Raw genomic sequence first — 19,977 nt, forward strand, 5'->3', positions numbered from 1 at the left:
CATTCCTCCCTCCATTTTAATAGCTTATCTTTAAATTACAAAAGTGGTGTATATTAATACTTTTTAAAATATTCCCACTGTTAGAGAAGTAAAGACTGAAGATGGAATCATGCTATGTACTAGTCATATTTTCCTTTTAGAGAAACTTTGACATGTCTATATTAGTACATTTAAAGCTGTCTTTTTATTTATTTGAAATGGCTGCATTGTTTTCTATTATGTGAATGGATTGTAAGTTTTTATTTGCCTGTCCTGACTGGTGGTACGCGTTTATTTTTTCAACTGTTAATGAGCAGTGTTGTAGTGAGCATCCTTCCACATATCTTTTGTTGATGAATATCATGTTTTGAATATATGTATAGATTGTAGCTTTTTTTTTTAATTTGTAGAAGTGTAATTGGTAGGTTGGCTTATGAACACTTAATTTTCAGTTTATCAGTACTGCAAAATCGACCTAGTAAAAAATGTGGTTGTTGATGCATTCGTTGGTAAGAAGTGCAGATACTGTAATTCTTTTGTACCATATATGTGTCTGTATTTGTGTTTCTTTGATTGCAAGTGAAATGGAACATCTTTTTAAAGTACTACAGCCTTTCTGTGAATTGCCCTTTATATCCTCTCTTGGCTTTCTTTTGCTAATTTTCTTATTGGTAAGTTTTTGTTTATTTTTGCTTTTAATTTGTACAAGTTTTATATTAAATGCTTTCCAGTAGTTTGCCATAAGAACGATTATCTGTTTTCTAAAGTTATTTTAGTATGTTACCAGAATATGTTTTTCCCTCTTTGAAGTGGAAATTGTCTATGCACTTTTTTACTTGATTTCCTGAACTATAAGCTTCTGGAGAGCTGAGGTAACAGTCATCTTCAAACAAGGCCTAGAAGAATGAGTGCCTGAATATAGTAGGTTTTCAGACAGTTATGGAATGATTAGGTGGTTGGATGGATGGATCGATGAATGAGTAAAGAAAAGAAAAAATATTGAATAACTGGGGACTAGAAAAAAAATAAAAGTGTATTTTTATCTGTATTTTGTCTAATGAGGCATAGAAGAATCACAGTGGATTGCTTAGTGGGTTTTTTTTTGTCATTTTCTTGTCTTTTAAAATTACTTGAGAACTTTAAAATTTTGTAGATGATAGAATTATAGCTACTCCAAAAGTGAAGTTACAGTTTCTCAGGTGAGAAACATTAAAAATTAAAAAGAACAAAAACTAAAATTTTTAATGAAATGGTCAATTAAAAGACTATTTTATGCCTTCTGATTGGCATTAGGTTTACTCAAACCAGGGTCATTTATTATAGAGACCATGAATATAATTTAGAAATTGCTAATAGGTAATAGTTCATTCCTATAATGATATACACAGAGGCATTTTGAGGGATAGAGAGCATGTAAGTTACATTCCTGGCAGTTTTAAAAGACACCATTTTGGCTGGGCGCGGGGGCTCAAGCCTGTAATCCCAGCACTTTGGGAGGCCAAGGCGGGCGGATCACGAGGTCAAGAGATCGAGACCATCCTGGCCAACATGGTGAAACCCCATCTCTACTAAAAATACAAAAATTAGCTGGGCGTGGTGGCGTGCGCCTGTAGTCTCGGCTACTCGAGAGGCTGAGGCAGGAGAATTGCTTGAACCCTGGAGGCGGAGGTTGCAGTGAGCTGAGATTGTGCCACTGCACTCCAGCCTGGCACCTGGTGACAGAGTGAGACTCTGTCTCAAAAAAAAAAAAAAAAACCATTTTATGTTCTCTGAATTTTTCAAAATGAAAGAATAATGAATATAAAAGTAAATTAATCAATCCTTCAAGTGTTGCCCCTCTCTTTTCAATGCTGTTAGATCTAAGACCTGTAAAATAGGCAGTAAGCCTCCTCACTCTGAATAGTAGATTAAAATGGCATTGCTATTTATTTATGAGGAGGTCCAGAAAAAGTGGAAAACTATTTGATACCTAATAATCTTTATATCATCTGTAAGACAGGTACAGTCAGTCACAGCTGAGAGTACTGCTCATGATCTTTTAAAGTTATATATAAGACTTTTATATTCCAAAATCTGGATTGTAGAATAAAACATAACCCCAGTTTGATTTTTAGTTTGTTTGTTGTTTGCTTTACAGTTAGCTCTAGATGATTCAGGGACTGAGAGACTGGGTCCTTACACTTTTATTACTTTGTTCTCTGACTCTGTTAACCCACTTTATTGCTTCCTGATTTTTCTGCTTCTCAATTGGCTGGGGGAAATGGGTTTTTGTGCTGTTAATTATTTGTGTCAGTGTTAGTTGAGTATATTAGTTAAAATGTACTCGTGGTAGGTTACACACACACACACTCTCTCTCTCTCTCTCTCTCTCACCACCCCATTTGTTTTTTCTTTACCCTTTTCATTCTCTTAATTACTCGAGAATTGGCATTATTTAGTAACCATCCTTCCTTAAAATATTCCCACTGTTAGAGAAGTAAAGACTGAAGATGGAATCATGCTATGTACTAGTCATATTTTCCTTTTAGAGAAACTTTGACTTGTCTATATTAGTACATTTAAAGCTGTCTTTTTATTTATTTGAAATGGCTGCATTGTTTTCTATTATGTGAATGGATTGTAAGTTTCTTTTTGCCTGTCCTGACTGGTGGTACGTGTTTATTTTTTCGGCTGTTAATGAGCAGTGTTGTAGTGAGCATCCTTAATATTCCCCACCTGGTCTTGTCTAGTGGTAATATGGTTTGATGTGATACTCTCTTTAATAGACTTCTTAAAAATGGAAAATAAGAGAAAGCTAATTAACTTTTTCTTGCTAGTTACTGATGCAAATAAACACTTCAGACTATAGGAACTCCAAGAAATGATTAACTTTATTAAAAGCTTTGACAATTGCTGTAGATTAATTTTGGGTTAAGGAGTGATGCAGACATTAATTTACTTACAACATTGGTGTTCCTTATTATTAAAAGAGGCGCAAAGGCTGTCATTTGATTTGAGGTATAAAATTATATGTGTATGAATTGGTGTTTTTTGTTTTGTTTTGTTTTGGTTCCTCTATTGGCTGGGCTGGAGTGCAGTGGCATGATCACAGCTCAGCGAAACACCCCCTTTCCGTGTTTAAGCAATTCTGCCTCAGTCACCTGAGTAGCTGGGATTATAGGCATAAACAACTATGCCCAGCTAATTTTTGTATTTTTTAGGGTAGAAATGGGGTTTTTTTACACAATTTCATTAGCATTTATTACTGTAATTATAATTATTTTCATGTCTGTCTACTATGCTGTTGAGCAAGGTTAGTATTTCTAATTTATAATAGGCTCTTACATTTATGGAATAAGTTTAAAAGTACAATCTATATGTAAAGAGACCTTTCAATGCTGTTGTTAACATTAGTTATACTAATATTTACAGTGGATACATTGATTTGCAGGAAGTGTTTGGTTGTGTTTTAACCTGTCATATGAGAAAAGGGCGTGTTGTGTGACATTTTAGTGCCATCTATTGGACGCTTGGTAAAATGGCTTTTAAAAGCTTTTGTTTTTTGAAATAAGGATCTTTTGGAAAAAAGCTTCTGAAATTGTCTAAGAACTTAAACTCATTTTATCATAGGCTGTTGTGGCTGGCATTCCTGTGTAAACACATACTCCCCTCCCAAAGCAGCAGTATTACTATTAAACCAACAGATAAAATATTAATAATTGGCTACAGTTTAACTTACGTTTCTAAAGAAAGCCAAGATACTCAGTGTAAATGTTAAACAAGAAGTTTTAAAATGCTCATCTGGCCGGGCGCGTTGGCGTGTGTCTGTAGTCCCATCTATTTGGGAGGCTGAGGCTGGAGGATCTCGAGTCCAGGAGTTCTGGGCTGTAGTGCGCTATGCTGATCGGGTGTCCACACTAAGTTCGGCATTAATATGGTGACCTCCCGGGAGCGGGGGACCACCAGGTTGCCTAAAGAGGGGTAAACCGGCCCAGGTCGGAAACAGAGCAGGTAAAAACTCCCTTGCCGATCAATAGTGGGATCACGCCTGTGAGTAGCCACTGCAGTCCAGCCTGGACAACATAGCAAGACCTTGTCTCTGGGAAGGAAAAAAAAAATGCTCATCTGTTAAAACTAATTTTACTTAGTGAGAAAACATAGTGTGGGAAAAAATTTTAGTTGGAAGAAAAGGCATAACTACTACACAGTATATTTCAGTTAAGTACTATTTGAATATCCAAACACCTACTGAGTACTCAAACTGCTGGTGCTATTTTGTGTTTTGAATAATAAACTTTTAATGATAGTATCACTGTGGGGTGATTAATGAGGAAATAGGTGTGGTGTGTGTGTAAGGTTTGAAGATCAGTGAACTAGAAGAGGATCTAAGGTGAGCTGTACCACTAATATTCTGAAATACACGATGATACTGGGTTTCACATATATATGTGTATATATGTATGTGTATATATATGTACACATACAAAAATAATTATATATTGAACATAATATATGTGAAGAGCTCCTGCCCTTAAGAAACCTTCAGTCAAGGATGAGAAAATTTTGATTGACAAGTGAGAAACCCAATACTGTTTGTTATACATGCAACTTGGAAAATGCTTAAACTAAAAGTGGAGTTTTGTGTATTAGCTATAGATTTCTAATTATATATTGTCTTTATAGGAATGAAACAGAAGATGTGTAAGCTTGTTTCATAATTAGTAATACTGTTGGTGTGCTTTGTACTTCCCCATTTAAAAGGATTCTTCGTTTTGACGCTGTAATTCACTCTGAGTAGATTTTCTAAAGCAAAAAAGAGTATTCTTCCTCAGAAACCCAGAGGAATTTCTAGTTGCTTCTGAATGTTTGGGATATCAGGCAAACATTTAATCTTTTATTCTGTGCCCTGTCTTTTGGCAGAACAGTTTTCTCACTTTTAGGTTTGGATGAGACTTTAGATTTGAGACAAAAGATTGATTCTTGGACTCTAAAATTTATGTAAAAACATTTGTTCTGATATGAATAACATGTGCTTTAAGCATTTTCAGAATTTTTTGGACATCTTATACTTTGAACATAAGAATAATACTGACAAAGAATATGAGAACCAAATGTAGTTTATCCAATTAGAAAATAAACAACTATAGTTTTGTGAAGTATGTGTGATACAGTGGAAAGGACATGGAATTTGAAGTTACAGAGATTGGGTTTAAGTCCTGGCATTATAACTCACTAGCTGCTGTACCTTGTGGGGGAAGAAAATACTGTGTCAAACTGCCTATAAAAAAATGAAAGAACTGTCCAGGCACGGTGGCTCATGCCTGTAATCCCAGCGCTTTGGGGGGCCGAGGCGGGAGGATCACAAGGTCAGGAGATTGTGACCATACTGGCCAACATGGTGAAACCTCGTCTCTACTAAGTAAAGTACAAAAAAAATCAGCTGAATGTGGTGGTGCACACCTGTAATCCCAGCTACTCAAGAGGCTGAGGCAGGAGAATTGCTTGAACCCAGGAGGCAGAGATTGCAGTGAGCAGAGATCACGCCACTGCACTACAGCCTGGGCGACAGTGCGAGACTCTGTCTCAAAAAAAAAAAAGAAGAAGAAGAAGAACTTTGTGAATGTTAACTATTAATTTGAGGCTTTGTAATTCTTTTCATTAAAGAGAATAAATAGATTGGTATGGCAGACACTGGAGTCTGAAGATTTATGTTTGTACTTTTAAGCTGTGTTTAGTGTACCTCATACTCATAATTCTGCTGTTCTTTAAAAAATATTTATAAAATGATTTTAGTTCCAGGCTATATTAATTTTGTATTTACTATGATCTAGTGAAAATTGAAGTATAGTGAAAGTATTTGGTAAAGTTAAATCATTATTGCTGTGTGTATTTTAAGTTGGATTAAACATGTAGGATGTATATGAAATTGTAATAATGGAGCAGAACCATTTTAAAATACTTTATTTGTAGTTTTGTTTGAACATTTTAAAGAAACCTTTGGGTGCAGAAGAATACTTGAGAAAAAGTTTCTATATTAAATAAACCCCAACTTGATTATTTGTATTACCTCTTTTGTAAATGTAATCAAATTATCAGGATTTAGAATATTATATAAAATTTTTTTCCTCAGTTTTGAAGCTTTCTTAATTTTGGATGTTCTTTCTAAATTGCTTTTTGTAAAAAACAAGAATTTATGTGGGTAAATAGTAGCTTATATATTTATGGGGGTACATGAGATACTTTTGATATAGGTATACAGTGTGTAATAATCACATCAGGGTAATTGGGTTATCCATTCCCTTAGGCATTTATGCTTTCTGTTACAAACAGTCCACTTATACTCTTATTTTAAAATGTACAATAAATTATTGGTGTAGTCAACCTGTTGTGTTTTCAAATACTAGATCTTATTCACTCTATTTTCGTACCCATTAACCATTCTCCCTGACCCCCCCCACCCCACCGACTTTATTGCTTTTTAAATCAAGAAAGGGAGAGTTCGTTTTTTTGTTAAATAGAAAGATATGCTTATTTTCTTGTCTATTTTAAGTGACTCAACCATTTATTTCCGTATTACAGCATTTTCTTTTGTAGCTTAACACATGGGTGACTAGACACGGATTTACTTAGCAAAAGAAATAATGTTCCTAATTCTCTTGATAATCAGTGACCTCACACTGTAAAATTACATTCTTTTGCAGTATCCCTTTTACTATTCAGCGACTATGTGAATTGTTAACAGATCCAAGGAGAAACTATACAGGAACAGACAAATTTCTCAGAGGAGTAGAAAAGGTATTTATTTTATTATTGGAGTTATGCTGTGGTTTAACAACTTTTATTTTAGAAAAGATCATTGAGTAAGATCTGTTTCAGGTACCTCTTCTTGAAATATGTTTTCCAGCCTACCTTGAGTTTCCCAAATTGTTTTCCAAATTGCATTTTATGTTTTACGGAGAGATTTTATTGGAGCAGGTAGGGGAGGGTTTGCATGTTGATCATTGAAGTTTGGGAAAAGCAGCTTATTATTTCTTGGAAAATCATAGTGTACATCAACTTATTAAAGGTTCTGAGAGGTTATAATTGCTATTTTAACTTTACAGAGTGTTTTATAAACTTATTTACACATGGAATTCATTTTCTCAGTTCCGGAGTTCAGAGGTACATAACTTTGGAAACTTACTGATGCAAACCATGTAAATGAGGTATTGAGTAGAAAGATGCAGGTGAGATTGAGGGATAAACATTAGTGTTTGTGTGTGTGGAGGGAGTTGAGTGAATGTTAGAGTAAGGGAAGGGTATTCTGAATAAAGGAAATGGTGTGAAGAACAAAGATTCAGGGTATTTAAGGGAGTGAAAAGTAAGAAATTGACTTGAGTGAAAAATGAAGGAGCCCTGTGGGAACCAAGATTGGACTAACGGGTTCTAGTTTTCAGTTGATGATTGGTCCTCAGACACTCCAGTGTTCATTTTAAGGATCTGGTTCAAATTCCCTTTGTTTTACCTTGGAAACAGGAATTGGAAACCATTACATAGTGATTTGCAATAGTTCTTGAGGCCTTACTGGGTTAATATGTTTTGTTGATCCTCTGTACACTCAATTGAATAATATACCCAAAGGCCAAGAAACTTAAGATGGTTCATCAGTACTTATTTTTCAGCACCAGGAGTTTTAATAATTAGATTTCGGAGATCTTTGGGTAAAGAAGCAATATGTTACAGTAGTCATACCAGGTGCCCTGCCTTTAAATCAGGGTTACAGTGCTTCACAGTTGCGTAACCTTGGGCCAGTTAGTTTTCTTCTCAGTAAAATGTGGTTAATAATAAGGGGGATTAAATGCAAAACACTTACTATGGCTTATAATCAATTTTCAGTGAACACTGACTTAGTAAAGTTATTTTTACCAGGAAGATTGTGAATATATTACAAAAAAGGTTTGAGTCTCTTTGCGTGGGATGTATGATGCAACACCACAAGCTGTGGATTGTAATGAAAGTCAGTTACGTTGTGTCCAAAGTACTTCAATCTCTCGACATCTTTGGGTGATTCCATCTAAAATAAGAGAGCTTGGTTCCACTACTACATATAGTATATGATGTCAGGGGTCTAGAATAACTAGATTAGGGTAAAAAATAAGTCTAGGGAAAAAAAAATCAGTGGTTGAGTAGGATACTCTGTTTTGGTCCTTTGTTTTAGTTTTTGTTGTTTCACCAGTTTTCATTTTTAACCATTTATTTTTCTTTATTAGCAAAATTAGAATCAAAGGAATTTAACCCACCACCATGATTTTAGAAACAAGTTAAAAACAAATAATTAAACTTTATGTCATAGTACTTTTCCTCATACTGAATCACTGATTTTTGTTATTGCAGAATGTGATGGTGGTTAGCTGTGTTTATCCTTCTTCAGAGTAAGTATATTTTTTCTATTTCTAGTATATTATTTAATTAGTTTTTAATTATTTTATTGCTTCTAATATATTATTCTTAAAATATACTGGATTTATTTTATATGTAATTAAGTGTGATAACATACTTGTGAACCTACCATTCAGTCCCCAAAGTAGAATATTACTGATAACATTATCTGTATGTTTTTTTCCAGTAAAGAGATGTGGATTAAAGAGATTAATCATTTACTGTAATTTAAATATTGTTGGATTTTGCATACTGTCATGGCACTCATTTCCCTGAGATGCCATCCTAGATATCTTTCCATGGTATCTCTAGGGCATAATTCCCATGTTTGGAATAACTGCTTGATGGCTTTTCTTTTTATGATAGAAAAGTGTTTGTAGTTGTCAAGATTTATATATAGCAAAGTAAGAATTAAATTTAGGACACAGTTTCTCAACCTTGGAACCACGGATATTTTGTACCAGATAATTCTATTGTGAGTGGGTGTCCTGGGAATTATAAGAGGTTTTGCAGTGTCCTAGACCTCTACCCATTTATACCAGTAGTGTTCCCCTCTTCAAATATCTTTAGACATTGCCCAATGTTTTCTGGGGATGTGAAGTACAGGGAGAGGAGGTTGTCCCTGCTGAGAACCATTGGTTTAAGGTTCATCTGGCTCTGCTTTCATAGACTACTCTGTTACCCAGGCTGGAGTGCAGTGATGAGTGATCATAGCTCACTGCAACCTTAAACTCGGGGGGGCTTAAGTGATCCTCCCACCTTGGCCTCCCAAAATGCTGAGATTACAGGTGTGAACCACCACACCCAGCTGAGTGAATTTGTTTTTAGAATGTTCTCAAGAATATACTTATGTTGTTAAATAGGAGACTAAAATAATTACATACTGTGTTTCTGGACAGAAAAACTATTAAAATATATAAAATTTCTTTCCTTTATGAACCAAAATATGTTTTGTTTTGCTAATTAATGTGAGATATTTTGGAAAAATGGTAAAGAAGTCAGCAAGTGACTAATAACGGATTCTTTTCTTAAATTGTGTGCTTATGCTAATTCTCACAAAGTCTTTTTGTTTGGGTCTGTGACAGATCTTACAAAAGATCTTTTAGACCCACGATTCTTACCAAAATTAAAGAATTAAGTCGGAATCAATCTCCCACAATGTCTCATCTAAGAAGGGACTTGCAGACCAGCAGCCCTCCAGATGATGCAGTGGACACTAATGGCCTCCTGAACCTTCAAGGAAGATTTGAGCTATCTGGGAAAAGCAGACAGTATTCACTGGATGTATTGGAACCCACACCCAGCATTGGGGATGTTAAGGACATTAAAAAAGCAGCAAAGTCTGTGCTAGACCCGGCAAATAAATCTCATTTCCACCCTGTGACCCCCAGTTTAGTATTTTTGTGTTTTATATTTGATGGGTTACACAAGGCATTACTAAGTGTTGGTGTGAGCAAGAGGTCTAATTGTGGTTGGGAACTAGAACAAGGAAATGGATACTCCTTATGCTACCAGTTTTAAAGATATGCCTGATTTTATTGCCCTTGAGAAGTCATCAGTTCTCTCCTACTGCTGTGGCCTTTTGATAGGCATTGTTGCCGGATTAAGTGGTAAGATTGGAACCAGCAGTCTCCAAGTTCAGAGACGATTCAAGGCAATGATGGCATCTATTGGAAAACTTTCACATGGTGAGAGTACTGATCTGCTGATCAGCTACAATGCAGGATCAGCCATAGGTTGGATCAGCTCAAGACCGTGAGTTGGAGAATTAATGTTCACATTTCTCTTTGGAGAATTTGAATTTCCTGAATGCAAGCTACTTGATCAAGTCAAGCTAGTTGCCAAGAAAGCACAGACGACAACCTGTTATGCTGTGAGAGTGTTTCTAGATCAGCGCATGGATGGCTCCACTGCTCTACCTGCCATCGTGTCTGAGATCCCAGTCTTTGAGGAGAAAAAAAAACAACGGTTAAAAAGGCATTGGGGAAGTATTTTGAGTTTGGGAGTGTACGTAGCAACAGCAGCAAACTACTGGGCCAAGAGGAGCAACCCCACATTTTCAGGATTTAAAGCTCCTGGTGTTATACCAGATCAGTCATCACACTCCCCTTTTCAGATAACATCCACGTGTAAGATCTCGAAGGGGAGCATTGGTGGAATCATGGATCCATGCACTTCCAGAAAAAAAAAGGGGGGGCTCAGTACGGTGGCTCATGCCTGTAATTCCAGCACTTTGGTAGGCCAAGGTGAGCAAATCACTTGAGATCATGAGTTCAAAACCAGCCTCGCCAACATGACAAAACCCCGTCTCTACTAATAATACAAAAAATAGTTGGGCATGGTGGCACACATCTGTAATCCCTGCTACTTGGGAGGCTGAGACACAAGAATCACTTGCACTTGGGAGGTGGAGTTTGCAGTAAACCGAGATTGCGCCACTGCACTCCAGCTTGGGTGACAGAGCCAGACTCCATCTCAAAAAATAAAAAAAATTAAGTCATCCATAAGTATATTTTCTTTTCTTACAGGAAAAACAATTCCAATAGTTTAAATCGAATGAATGGTGTTATGTTTCCTGGAAATTCACCAAGCTATACTGAGAGGTGAGATTATTGATTTTTAATACCTATGGAGTTTGCGTTGTCCTGATTTCGAGTAGTACGCTTAGTGTACTTTTTAAAAATTGGGCATTTTATGGACGCTATAAGATAAACTACATAGAATTAGTTAATTTGATAAGCCATGGGCCTGAAAACACAAGTTGCAGCAAATACTTCTGTGGTATATTCACATAAACATACCGTAGGAGGGATGACTTTTTATTAAAATAGGAAATGATGTTTATTTATCTTATTATAGGTCTAATATAAATGGGCCTGGGACACCCAGGCCACTTAATCGACCAAAGGTTTCTTTGTCAGCCCCCATGACAACAAATGGGTTGCCTGAGAGCGCAGACAGCAAGGAGGCAAATTTGCAGCAAAATGAAGAGAAAAATCACAGGTTTGTGTGTGTTTTATATTTAAAAACAATATTTTTATTAGTAGTTAACAGTCAGTACTTATCACTTACTATTTATAAGTTCTGAGTGACAAAACAAGGTTTTCATGTGGTTTATAGGAGCAGTGGCTTCTCTTTGCAGCTGTAGCAAATGTTGAAGGTGGACATAGACAAGATTTAAAACTGCTAATTTGGGGAGACTGTTTATGTAGGTCTAAAAGTAAAGTAATTTTGATACATTTCATGTGTTATTTCTGAAAGTTACTTGAAAAGAGAAAAGATCTTTATAAATAAGTTGGTTTTGTGAATAGTTTCTCATTGTAGTTCATAAAAGGACACCTTTTATTTATATCTTCAAATTTTCTGTATCACACTAAGGGAAGGAAGACTAAATGAGGGAGAGAGCTTAGTATTTCTGTATGGAAGACTTTCGGTTTTATTATAGGAGAATATTTAATTTACTGGAGAATTGCACAGAAAAGTCATAAAGCTTTTCTAAGTCCTACTGGGAATCACTCATCAAGCAGTTTAGGTTGCCTTGATTGAAATTATTCTGTTTTTCTTTGCTCAGGTGTTATAATTTAACTTTGACACTAAAATGCAGTTTAAAACACTATTTAACCTTAAAAATGGGGATGTAGAAGATGGGGAAAATAATTTTATTAATGACACTTTAAAAAAAACATTTACAGTGACTCTTCGACATCTGAATCAGAAGTTTCCTCAGTGAGCCCTATGAAAAATAAACATCCAGATGAAGATGCTGTGGAAGCTGAGGAGCATGAGGTAAAAAGACTCAGGTTTGACAGAGAAGGTGAAGTCAGAGAAACAGCCAGTCAAACGACTTCCAGTGAAACGTCTTCAGTTGTGGTAGAAGAAACAGAAGCATCATCTTCATCTCAGGATAAAGACAAGGAAAGTCATTGTACCCGGCAGCACTGTACAGAAGAGGATGAAGAAGAGGAGGAAGAGGAAGAAGAAGGTATTTAGAGACCATCTGTAAAAGGGTGGAGTAAGGAGATCCTCAAATTCTTGTACTTCATTTTTTTTCGTGAAAGAATTTTACATAACGGAACTCCTTATAATGCTGATGTTGGGCTTTTCTCCCACCTGTATGTAGGTGCTGCTGAATTTCAGGGGATATGATTTGAACTATAGAATATCAGAATTCATGAAACTTTAACTGTGGAAGTATTTTGAAAATAAAATTTAACTACAACAACATTTGCTTATTTTTAGAGTCTTTTATGACATCAAGAGAAATGATCCCAGAAAGAAAAAATCAAGAAAAAGAATCTGATGATGCCTTAACTGTGAGTGAAGAGACTTCTGAGGAAAATAATCAAATGGAGGAATCTGAAGTGTCTCAAGCTGAGAAAGATTTACTGCGTTCTGGAGGTAGTGAAAACGAAGGCCCTGTAAGTAGTGGTTCTTCTGACTGCCTTGAAACAGAAGAATTAGTAGGATCCAATTGCAGTAAAACTGGAGAGATTCTTTCAGAATCATCCATGGGAAATTATGACGAAACCACAGAAGTCACCGATGAACCAATGGAACAAGACTAACTAGAAACATTTAGATGCAGTATTTTACATACAGTTCTGGTTTTAACACTGTATAAAACTTTTATGTAATAAAGTGGACCTTTAGTTTTACAAGAGAAGCAGGTTGTAAAATAAAGTACTTTATGGATAATTCCTAAAAGAGTTGTATATGTAAGAACCGTGAGTATCAGCTCCTCTGGGTCCTGCTTACCTTACCACTGACTTTTTTTTTTTTTCTCTTTTTCTTTCTTTGGTCTGGGCAAATCAGTGGTTTGTGTATAGATTTTTTTTCTTTTTTTAATTTGGAATTAAAGTTTTTAAACTGGAAGGTAATTTTGAAAAGTTTTTTGAGATTATCACATTTAGTTTATGCATATGCAAGAAGCTTCTTGTCTCTTTCTGATAGCTCTAGCAGTTTTCATATTTTGGTCATAGTTTCAACATATTAACATGTGAATTATAGGGTTTCAACCTGGTTTCCAGATTTTATTATTTGGCTATGTACAATGAAACTTTTAAGTCATATATACATATATATATAATTCTAAGGGGGGAAATGTTATATTTTTCTGTTTCTATAAGAGATGAATACAGTGGATACTTTTTCTATTGGTAATGATTGAGTTCACCTCTTTCAGAAGACATTTTCTTTCTCTTATTGAGTAATTGAAATAAAATCTGGCCCTTGTGAAACCCTGGAAATCTTAAGTCTGTTGAAATACCAGGCTAAACACATTCCAAGAGATCTGTTCAAACTCAAATTCTTTTGTATACTTGTGAGGTGCCTGAGAAAAAGACTTCATTATTTATGAGAAAATGTGCTTTATCTTGGAAATTGTGTTCAAATGTTAGCTTACTATTTTGTAGAATTAATGCTTATGAAGCTGATATGAGACCATCTCAGAAGAACCAAGCAGGTTCCTTGACCTTTTGCTTGCTTTTTGGAACATTGTGAATATTACACGTCTTTCTAAATTATTCTAGAGTATGCAAATGTCAATGGTATGAAACACCACTGTACTGGAAGAATTAATATATTACTTTAGTTATGTACCTGAGCTGAATGACTGAAGCTTTAGGGGTGCATAGAAACCACCATAATTTGTATGACATTTTCAAGTGAATTCAATATTTTTGAACATGCTTCTTCGACAGCCAGTGTTATATTTTTCAGATCAACACAAAGCACAATGATTACTCTAAATTCAATATTTTCAAATTTACATATTTAAAGTCATGCAAGCTGCAACTTCCCTGTCAAAATTACTGGCTGCCAAATTTATACGTGTTTCTTCAGCTGTACCTTTTGATATTTAGAGTTTTTAAATTTCTGTAAAGTAGATTTTGTAGAATGTAATGTGTTCACTGCCTTTGTGAAGCGGTATATAATTGTATAATTTCTGTGTGTAAACTGAATGCTTGGGCTTTCAATACAGTATTCATATAAAGCAATAAATATTAATGTTATGAAATATTTGAGTACATTTTTATCAAAATATGAAAGAATCCCTTTTTTTTTTCAGTTTCAGATACCTGAACACAGATGAGCTTCTAAAAGTGATGCAAACAATTTCTGACACTGTATCATATGCTTTTGGGTGATTTGGGGGGCAACCACGAGTTTTGCGTTTTGACTACTTAAATTGTCATGACTATAAATACAAAAACGATTTGGATCTATTTATGTTTGTAGGATAATATACTACTGACTGACTTGACTGTCAGATTCACAGCAGCTAGATGATATATTTATGACTATGTCTAATAGTTGGAATAAAATCTTAACCTGGATTTACTGTACCCAAGAGGGGGAAAAAAATTAAACATTGTAAATTTTAAAGATTTTCAAAAATGTTAAAATGAAACATTTAAGTTTAGAAATTTTGAAAGTTTCTTTAGAATATTTATGAAATTGTCAGTAAACCTACCTAAGATCCTGTGACCTTTGATATTTTTTATTTTAATTGTAGTGCCATGGACCATTTGTAAACAAATTGATGTACTTTTGTTGGTTATAAGTTGAAGATTTAGCATTACGACTTTGAGGTCTGTGGTTTTATTTGTAAACTTGCAATTGCTATATTTGCAAGAGCAAATGTATTTCTTTATTAAATAAAGTACAATAATGGTGAATGTACCAAAGTGACATCACTTAACTCTATGAGAGATCTGCATTTTAATCTATAGTTTAATAGTTTTAATATTTATTAGGTACTCATATGTTGATCATAGATCAAACTTGTTGCTGTTTATACAGATAATTGTAGAATGCTCATGGATTATCTTCTTTAGGGTAGGTGTGGGATACTTCTGTAGTTAAATTGGGAAACCTTGTTAAGCTGGTTTTAGATACTGATGGCCATTTGGAAGTAAATTTCCACAAGTATGCATAGGTGCACTTAACACAGACTTTGCTTAATGAAAATGTCAGTTCTAATAGTAACTGATTCACTTATGAATTTTTAAAAGGCTGATTTTGGGCATATTTCTTACATCAAGCAAAGTCCTTTTATTAAAAGATCTGAGTGAAGAATCGAGACCTCAGTGATTTAATTTTGTTTTTGACCTTGAGCAGATTGCTTACCTGTTCTCTAGACTATAACCCTACATGTAAAAAGAATTTGAAGATGCTGATGAGGAAAGTGAGAAAATATATATATATATGTGTGTGTGTGTGTATGTGTGTGTGTGTATATATATATGTGTATTATGTTTTTAGCACTTTTCCCTTTTAAAAAGTGAAATCCTTGTACATTTTTGAAAAATATATATTTTCAGTTCTGAAAAATGTAGAACAGAAGTAGTGAAAATGTCATATTTTAAATGTTGATTATTAGGTAAATTTAATCTGCTTAGGGTTTATTGTAACTACACCTTTCAGAAACCTGTTTTTAAGCAGTGGAATAGCCAGTCAGGCCCTGTGGCTTGGAAAGGCATCCCAGAAATCTTCGGTCAGGAGGTGTGGCCTGTTAAAGCATTGAGACTCAGAGTATTTTGTTTTGCAGGTGTAGATAGGCATGTATTTATGCATTTTTGCATTTGTAAAATCAGCAATTTTTCAAATAATGTAAATGTAGTATACTAGTTTACTTAAAGGGTACATGGGCAGAATCTAAAGCTGCTACAGTTTGATTATGAAAAAATGTAACATGGTAAGGATGAAAATGCAACTTATAAAACCAAAGGAAATAAAAATATTCGGTAGTGTTTCAAATTGTCTTCTGAACAAGAATTTAACGTTGGTTTTGATAAAATGAGGGGCAGTTCTCTCAAGATTTGTGCTAATTATAAAATGGATGAATGCAAAACACCTTGTAATTTCATATGGAATTATAAAAATTAGGTTTATTGGATTTTGGACTAATACAAGTGCTAATAATATGTATTGGTTAGAATACATCTATTTCACCTTTTAAAAATCAGTACACTCTCTTCAGAATTTTCTTTTATTTCAACTTGGAGCCTAGATTACTTTGCCAAATAAATGTATTTTCATAATGCAATAAAATATAAATTAGAATATTTTTATGTGTGTAATTATTTCATGTGCCATAATGGTGTATTTACCCTGCTCCTGCCCCCCAGTTCCCCACCCCACCCCACACCACCATCCACCTGAGATCCTCAACTGAGGGAACATTGTAATGCATGACTTTGTTACAGCCCTGTTTCTTACGTGGTGACAGGATGTTCCAGCAGAGGGTGCATCTGACTTGACAGTTGTTTTTTGCCAGGCAGGTCATGCTGATTGTCAACAGAATACAGACTTAAATAAAAGTTTCTCCATTGGTATAATTTGGCATTGCCTTGCTTGTATATATTTACAATATTTGTGTTAAGAATCATTTTAAAGACTGGGTGTGGTGGCTCACACTTGTAATCCCAGCACTTAGGGAGGCCGAGGTGGGTGGATCTCTTGAGGCCAGAAATTCGAGACCAGCCTGGCCAACATAGTGAAACACTGTCTCTACTAAAAACAAAAACCAGCTGGGTGTGGTGGCGGGCACCTGTAATCCCAGTTACTTGGGAGACAGGCAGGAGAATCGTTTGAACTTGCGAGGCAGGGGTTGCAGTGAGCCGAGATTGCACCATGGCACTCCAGCCTGAGTGACAGAGTGAGACTCTTAAATTTTTTTTTTTTTTTTTTTTTTTAGAAATCCCACCTTCAGGCAACTACATGGCAAAAAGTGTCGAATAACCTGAAGTGGAGAGGAGGGTTCTGTTTTCAACTCTGGATTCTCCTTTCCTATGCATTGCTTTTGTTTTGTTTTCGTTTTTGTTTTTTTGAGATGAAAACGTGCTCTGTTGCCCAGGCTGGAGTGCAGTGGCACGATCTTGGTCTTGGCTCACTGGAACCTCCGCCTCTTGGGTTCAAACAATTCTGCTGCCTCAGCCTCCTGAGTAGCTAGGAATGCAGGTGTGTACCACCATGCCTGGCTCATTTTGTGTGTGTTTATGTGTGTGTGTTTTTTTTTAAGTAGAGTTGGGGTTTCACCATGTTGTCCAGGCTGGTCTTTAACTGACCTCAGGTGATCCGTCTGCCTCAGCCTCCCGCAGTGCTGGGATTACAGGCGTGAGCCACCATGCTCAACCCTCTTAGGCTTATTATTGCACAGTAGCTACAGTAGAGGGTAAGGTCTGTGGCTCTGAACTCGAGTACTAGTCAGTGTGTTACTAACTGTATTTTTTAGTTTTCAGCTTCTCATTTATATTTGATCTCTTACCCACTAAATTTTATTTACTAAATAGTATAGCTAGTACATAGTTCACGGCTAATAATGGGAAGACTGATTTTTCCACTGGCGAGGAGTAAACTGTGTGAACTCTATCTAAAATGAAGAGTAGGCCGGGCGCAGTGGCTCACGCCTGTAATCCCAGCACTTTGGGAGGCCGAGGCGGGTGGATCACGAGGTCAAGAGATCGAGACCATCCTGGTCAACATGGTGAAACCCCGTCTCTACTAAAAAAATACGAAAAATTAGCTGGGCATGGTGGCGCGTGCCTGTAATCCCAGCTACTCAGGAGGCTGAGGCAGGAGAATTGCCTGAACCCAGGAGGCGGAGGTTGTGGTGAGCCGAGATCGCGCCATTGCACTCCAGCCTGGTAACAACAGCGAAACTCCGTCTCAAAAAAATAAATAAATAAAATGAGTATACAATTCCCTTTTATTCTTCAGAACGTTTTTAGTTTAAAATTTAGCAGTAGAGTTTGTGGTCTTTAGGTTTTTTTTGTACATTTTCAGGGTTTTTCTTCCCTTAACTAAAAGTAATAAATATTCAAAAATCCCAGGAATTCCCTGTATACTAGTCTGCCAAGTCCACTGTTGCACTCATCTTTGTAATCTCACAGGCTAGTCCCATGCTTGACAAATGATAACAAAATTGAAAGCAAGTGATTGGTCCACAGCCCACTTTGGATTCCTATGTTTTACTGATCCTGTGTTTACTTTGCCCACTTCAAGGATGCTAAGGTCACCCCTGAAACTTTTCTTTGCTGCTAGGTTTGTGGGATTGGGAACAGTACATTTTGTTACATGCCCTTGCCAGGAAATCAGTGGGCAGTTAGTATTACCAGAAAGTGAGTATCCTAACGGGATTTCTGTGATTGAGACCAGCTACCTCTTACCTATAGAAAGTACAACACACCCACATCGCACAACACACACGTGAAGGGGATAGGTGCTGCCACAAGGGGAACATTGTATCATTACATCACCCAAGTCCTGCTTTAGACATAGTGTAATGGGACTTGATATTTAGTAGTACTTGCAGCAAGAAGTTTTTGCAGTTGAGTTGTGAGGCTTTTGATGCGGCTTATAATCGCTGAGAATTTGAGAGCGAAATAACGGGTTTAGTATTCTGTCTTCATTTTGGATCATACTGTTTTTCTTTGCATTGCATGCAATGATACAGAATGGAAGGGTAAGCTTAGTGACTTAACAATTCCCATGTGCACTTAGGAATGCATGCAGTTTCCCACTTTAAACCTGAAAACATCAGATTGGAATTCAGAATAGAGTTTCTCATATGAATTATTTAAAATGTGGCTTTCAGGCTATTATACAATAAGCTGTTTAGTCCTTAATGTGAGTGTAGTACTGTGGTTAAACGTAGCAATTGTAACATTTCTATTGAAATATGTGGGTCAGTTTTCGTTGTGGGTTTGTCAAAAATGCCTGCCCCACAGCTCTGGCAGTGCAAGCAAAGACTGCAGGTGGAAGTGTGTTAGGATCCAGCAGCTTGCCAAATATGTCAGTTCTTTTAAAGTCAGGGATTTAGCATAAACTACTAAATATATATCAATATTTGGTGATTCAAAATGCAATAGAATTTGCAGTGTCTTGTGATCATTATGATGGTTTTGTATTGAATATTAGAAGTATATCTAGATATCAGCTAAAACTAGGTTCAAAAAAAAAAGTATATCCAGATATAGGAGGTAGGGAAAATTTTCCAGTATATTTCATAAGTTTCCTCTAAAAAACAACAGAGCACAGAAAGAATTCCAGGTGTTTAAGTATTCAGTTGGAATTTCATGAAATGATGGCTATCAAGTTTCACTTAGCCCAACAAAGGGAAGTAAGAGGTGCACACAACATGCAGATGCAGAAAAACATTTCTCTTGTTAGGTAGCAGCTTTTATGAGTTGTTTTGTATTCGGGGGGGCTAAAAACAGATTTAGTCCAATTTCATTTTTTTTTAGAAGGAGTCTCACTGTGTTGCCCAGGCTGGGAGTGCAGTGGTGCGATCTCAGCTCACTACAACCTCCACTTCCTGGGTTCAAGTGATTCTGCCTCAGCCTCCTGAGTAGCTGGGATTACAGGTCTGCGTCACCACACCCAGCAGATTTTTTTATTTTTAGTATTTTTTTCTCCATGTTGGTCAGGCTGGTCTTGAACTCCTGACCTTGTGATCCACCCACCTCAGCCTCCCAAAGTGCTGGGATTACAGGTGTGAGCCACCACACCCAGCCCAATTTTATGTTTGAGGAATTCAGTCACCCTGAAGAAAATAAGCAATGCAAGATTTTAACTAAAATTGGTGTGTGACTTGCCTAG

The 19,977-nt window shown here is 36.1% G+C and overlaps 2 protein-coding genes across 2 annotated transcripts in view; both read left to right on the forward strand.

Moving 5' to 3' along the window:
• The window catches only part of PPP4R2 (protein phosphatase 4 regulatory subunit 2), a 60,502-nt gene extending 44,060 nt beyond the window's left edge, over window positions 1–16,442 (forward strand). The window contains exons 4-9 of the mRNA XM_012474225.2: window positions 6,660–6,753; window positions 8,332–8,369; window positions 10,905–10,979; window positions 11,236–11,379; window positions 12,069–12,358; window positions 12,616–16,442. Coding sequence (XP_012329648.1) covers window positions 6,660–6,753; window positions 8,332–8,369; window positions 10,905–10,979; window positions 11,236–11,379; window positions 12,069–12,358; window positions 12,616–12,941 — 967 coding nt within the window. The 3' untranslated portion in view covers window positions 12,942–16,442. The remainder of the gene's footprint in view (window positions 1–6,659; window positions 6,754–8,331; window positions 8,370–10,904; window positions 10,980–11,235; window positions 11,380–12,068; window positions 12,359–12,615) is intronic.
• On the forward strand, window positions 8,382–10,896 carry EBLN2 (endogenous Bornavirus like nucleoprotein 2). The gene is given in 2 exon segments (XM_064361915.1): window positions 8,382–9,842; window positions 9,844–10,896. Coding segments are annotated over 2 exon segments (1,104 nt in total). The 5' UTR covers window positions 8,382–9,534; the 3' UTR covers window positions 10,640–10,896.
• Window positions 16,443–19,977: the final 3,535 nt, after the last annotated feature.

The sequence above is a fragment of the Aotus nancymaae genome, unplaced genomic scaffold (genome assembly GCF_030222135.1).
Source record: "Aotus nancymaae isolate 86718 unplaced genomic scaffold, 86718_ANA_hifiasm-v0.15.2.pri h1tg000046l, whole genome shotgun sequence".
Lineage (NCBI taxonomy): Eukaryota > Metazoa > Chordata > Mammalia > Primates > Aotidae > Aotus > Aotus nancymaae.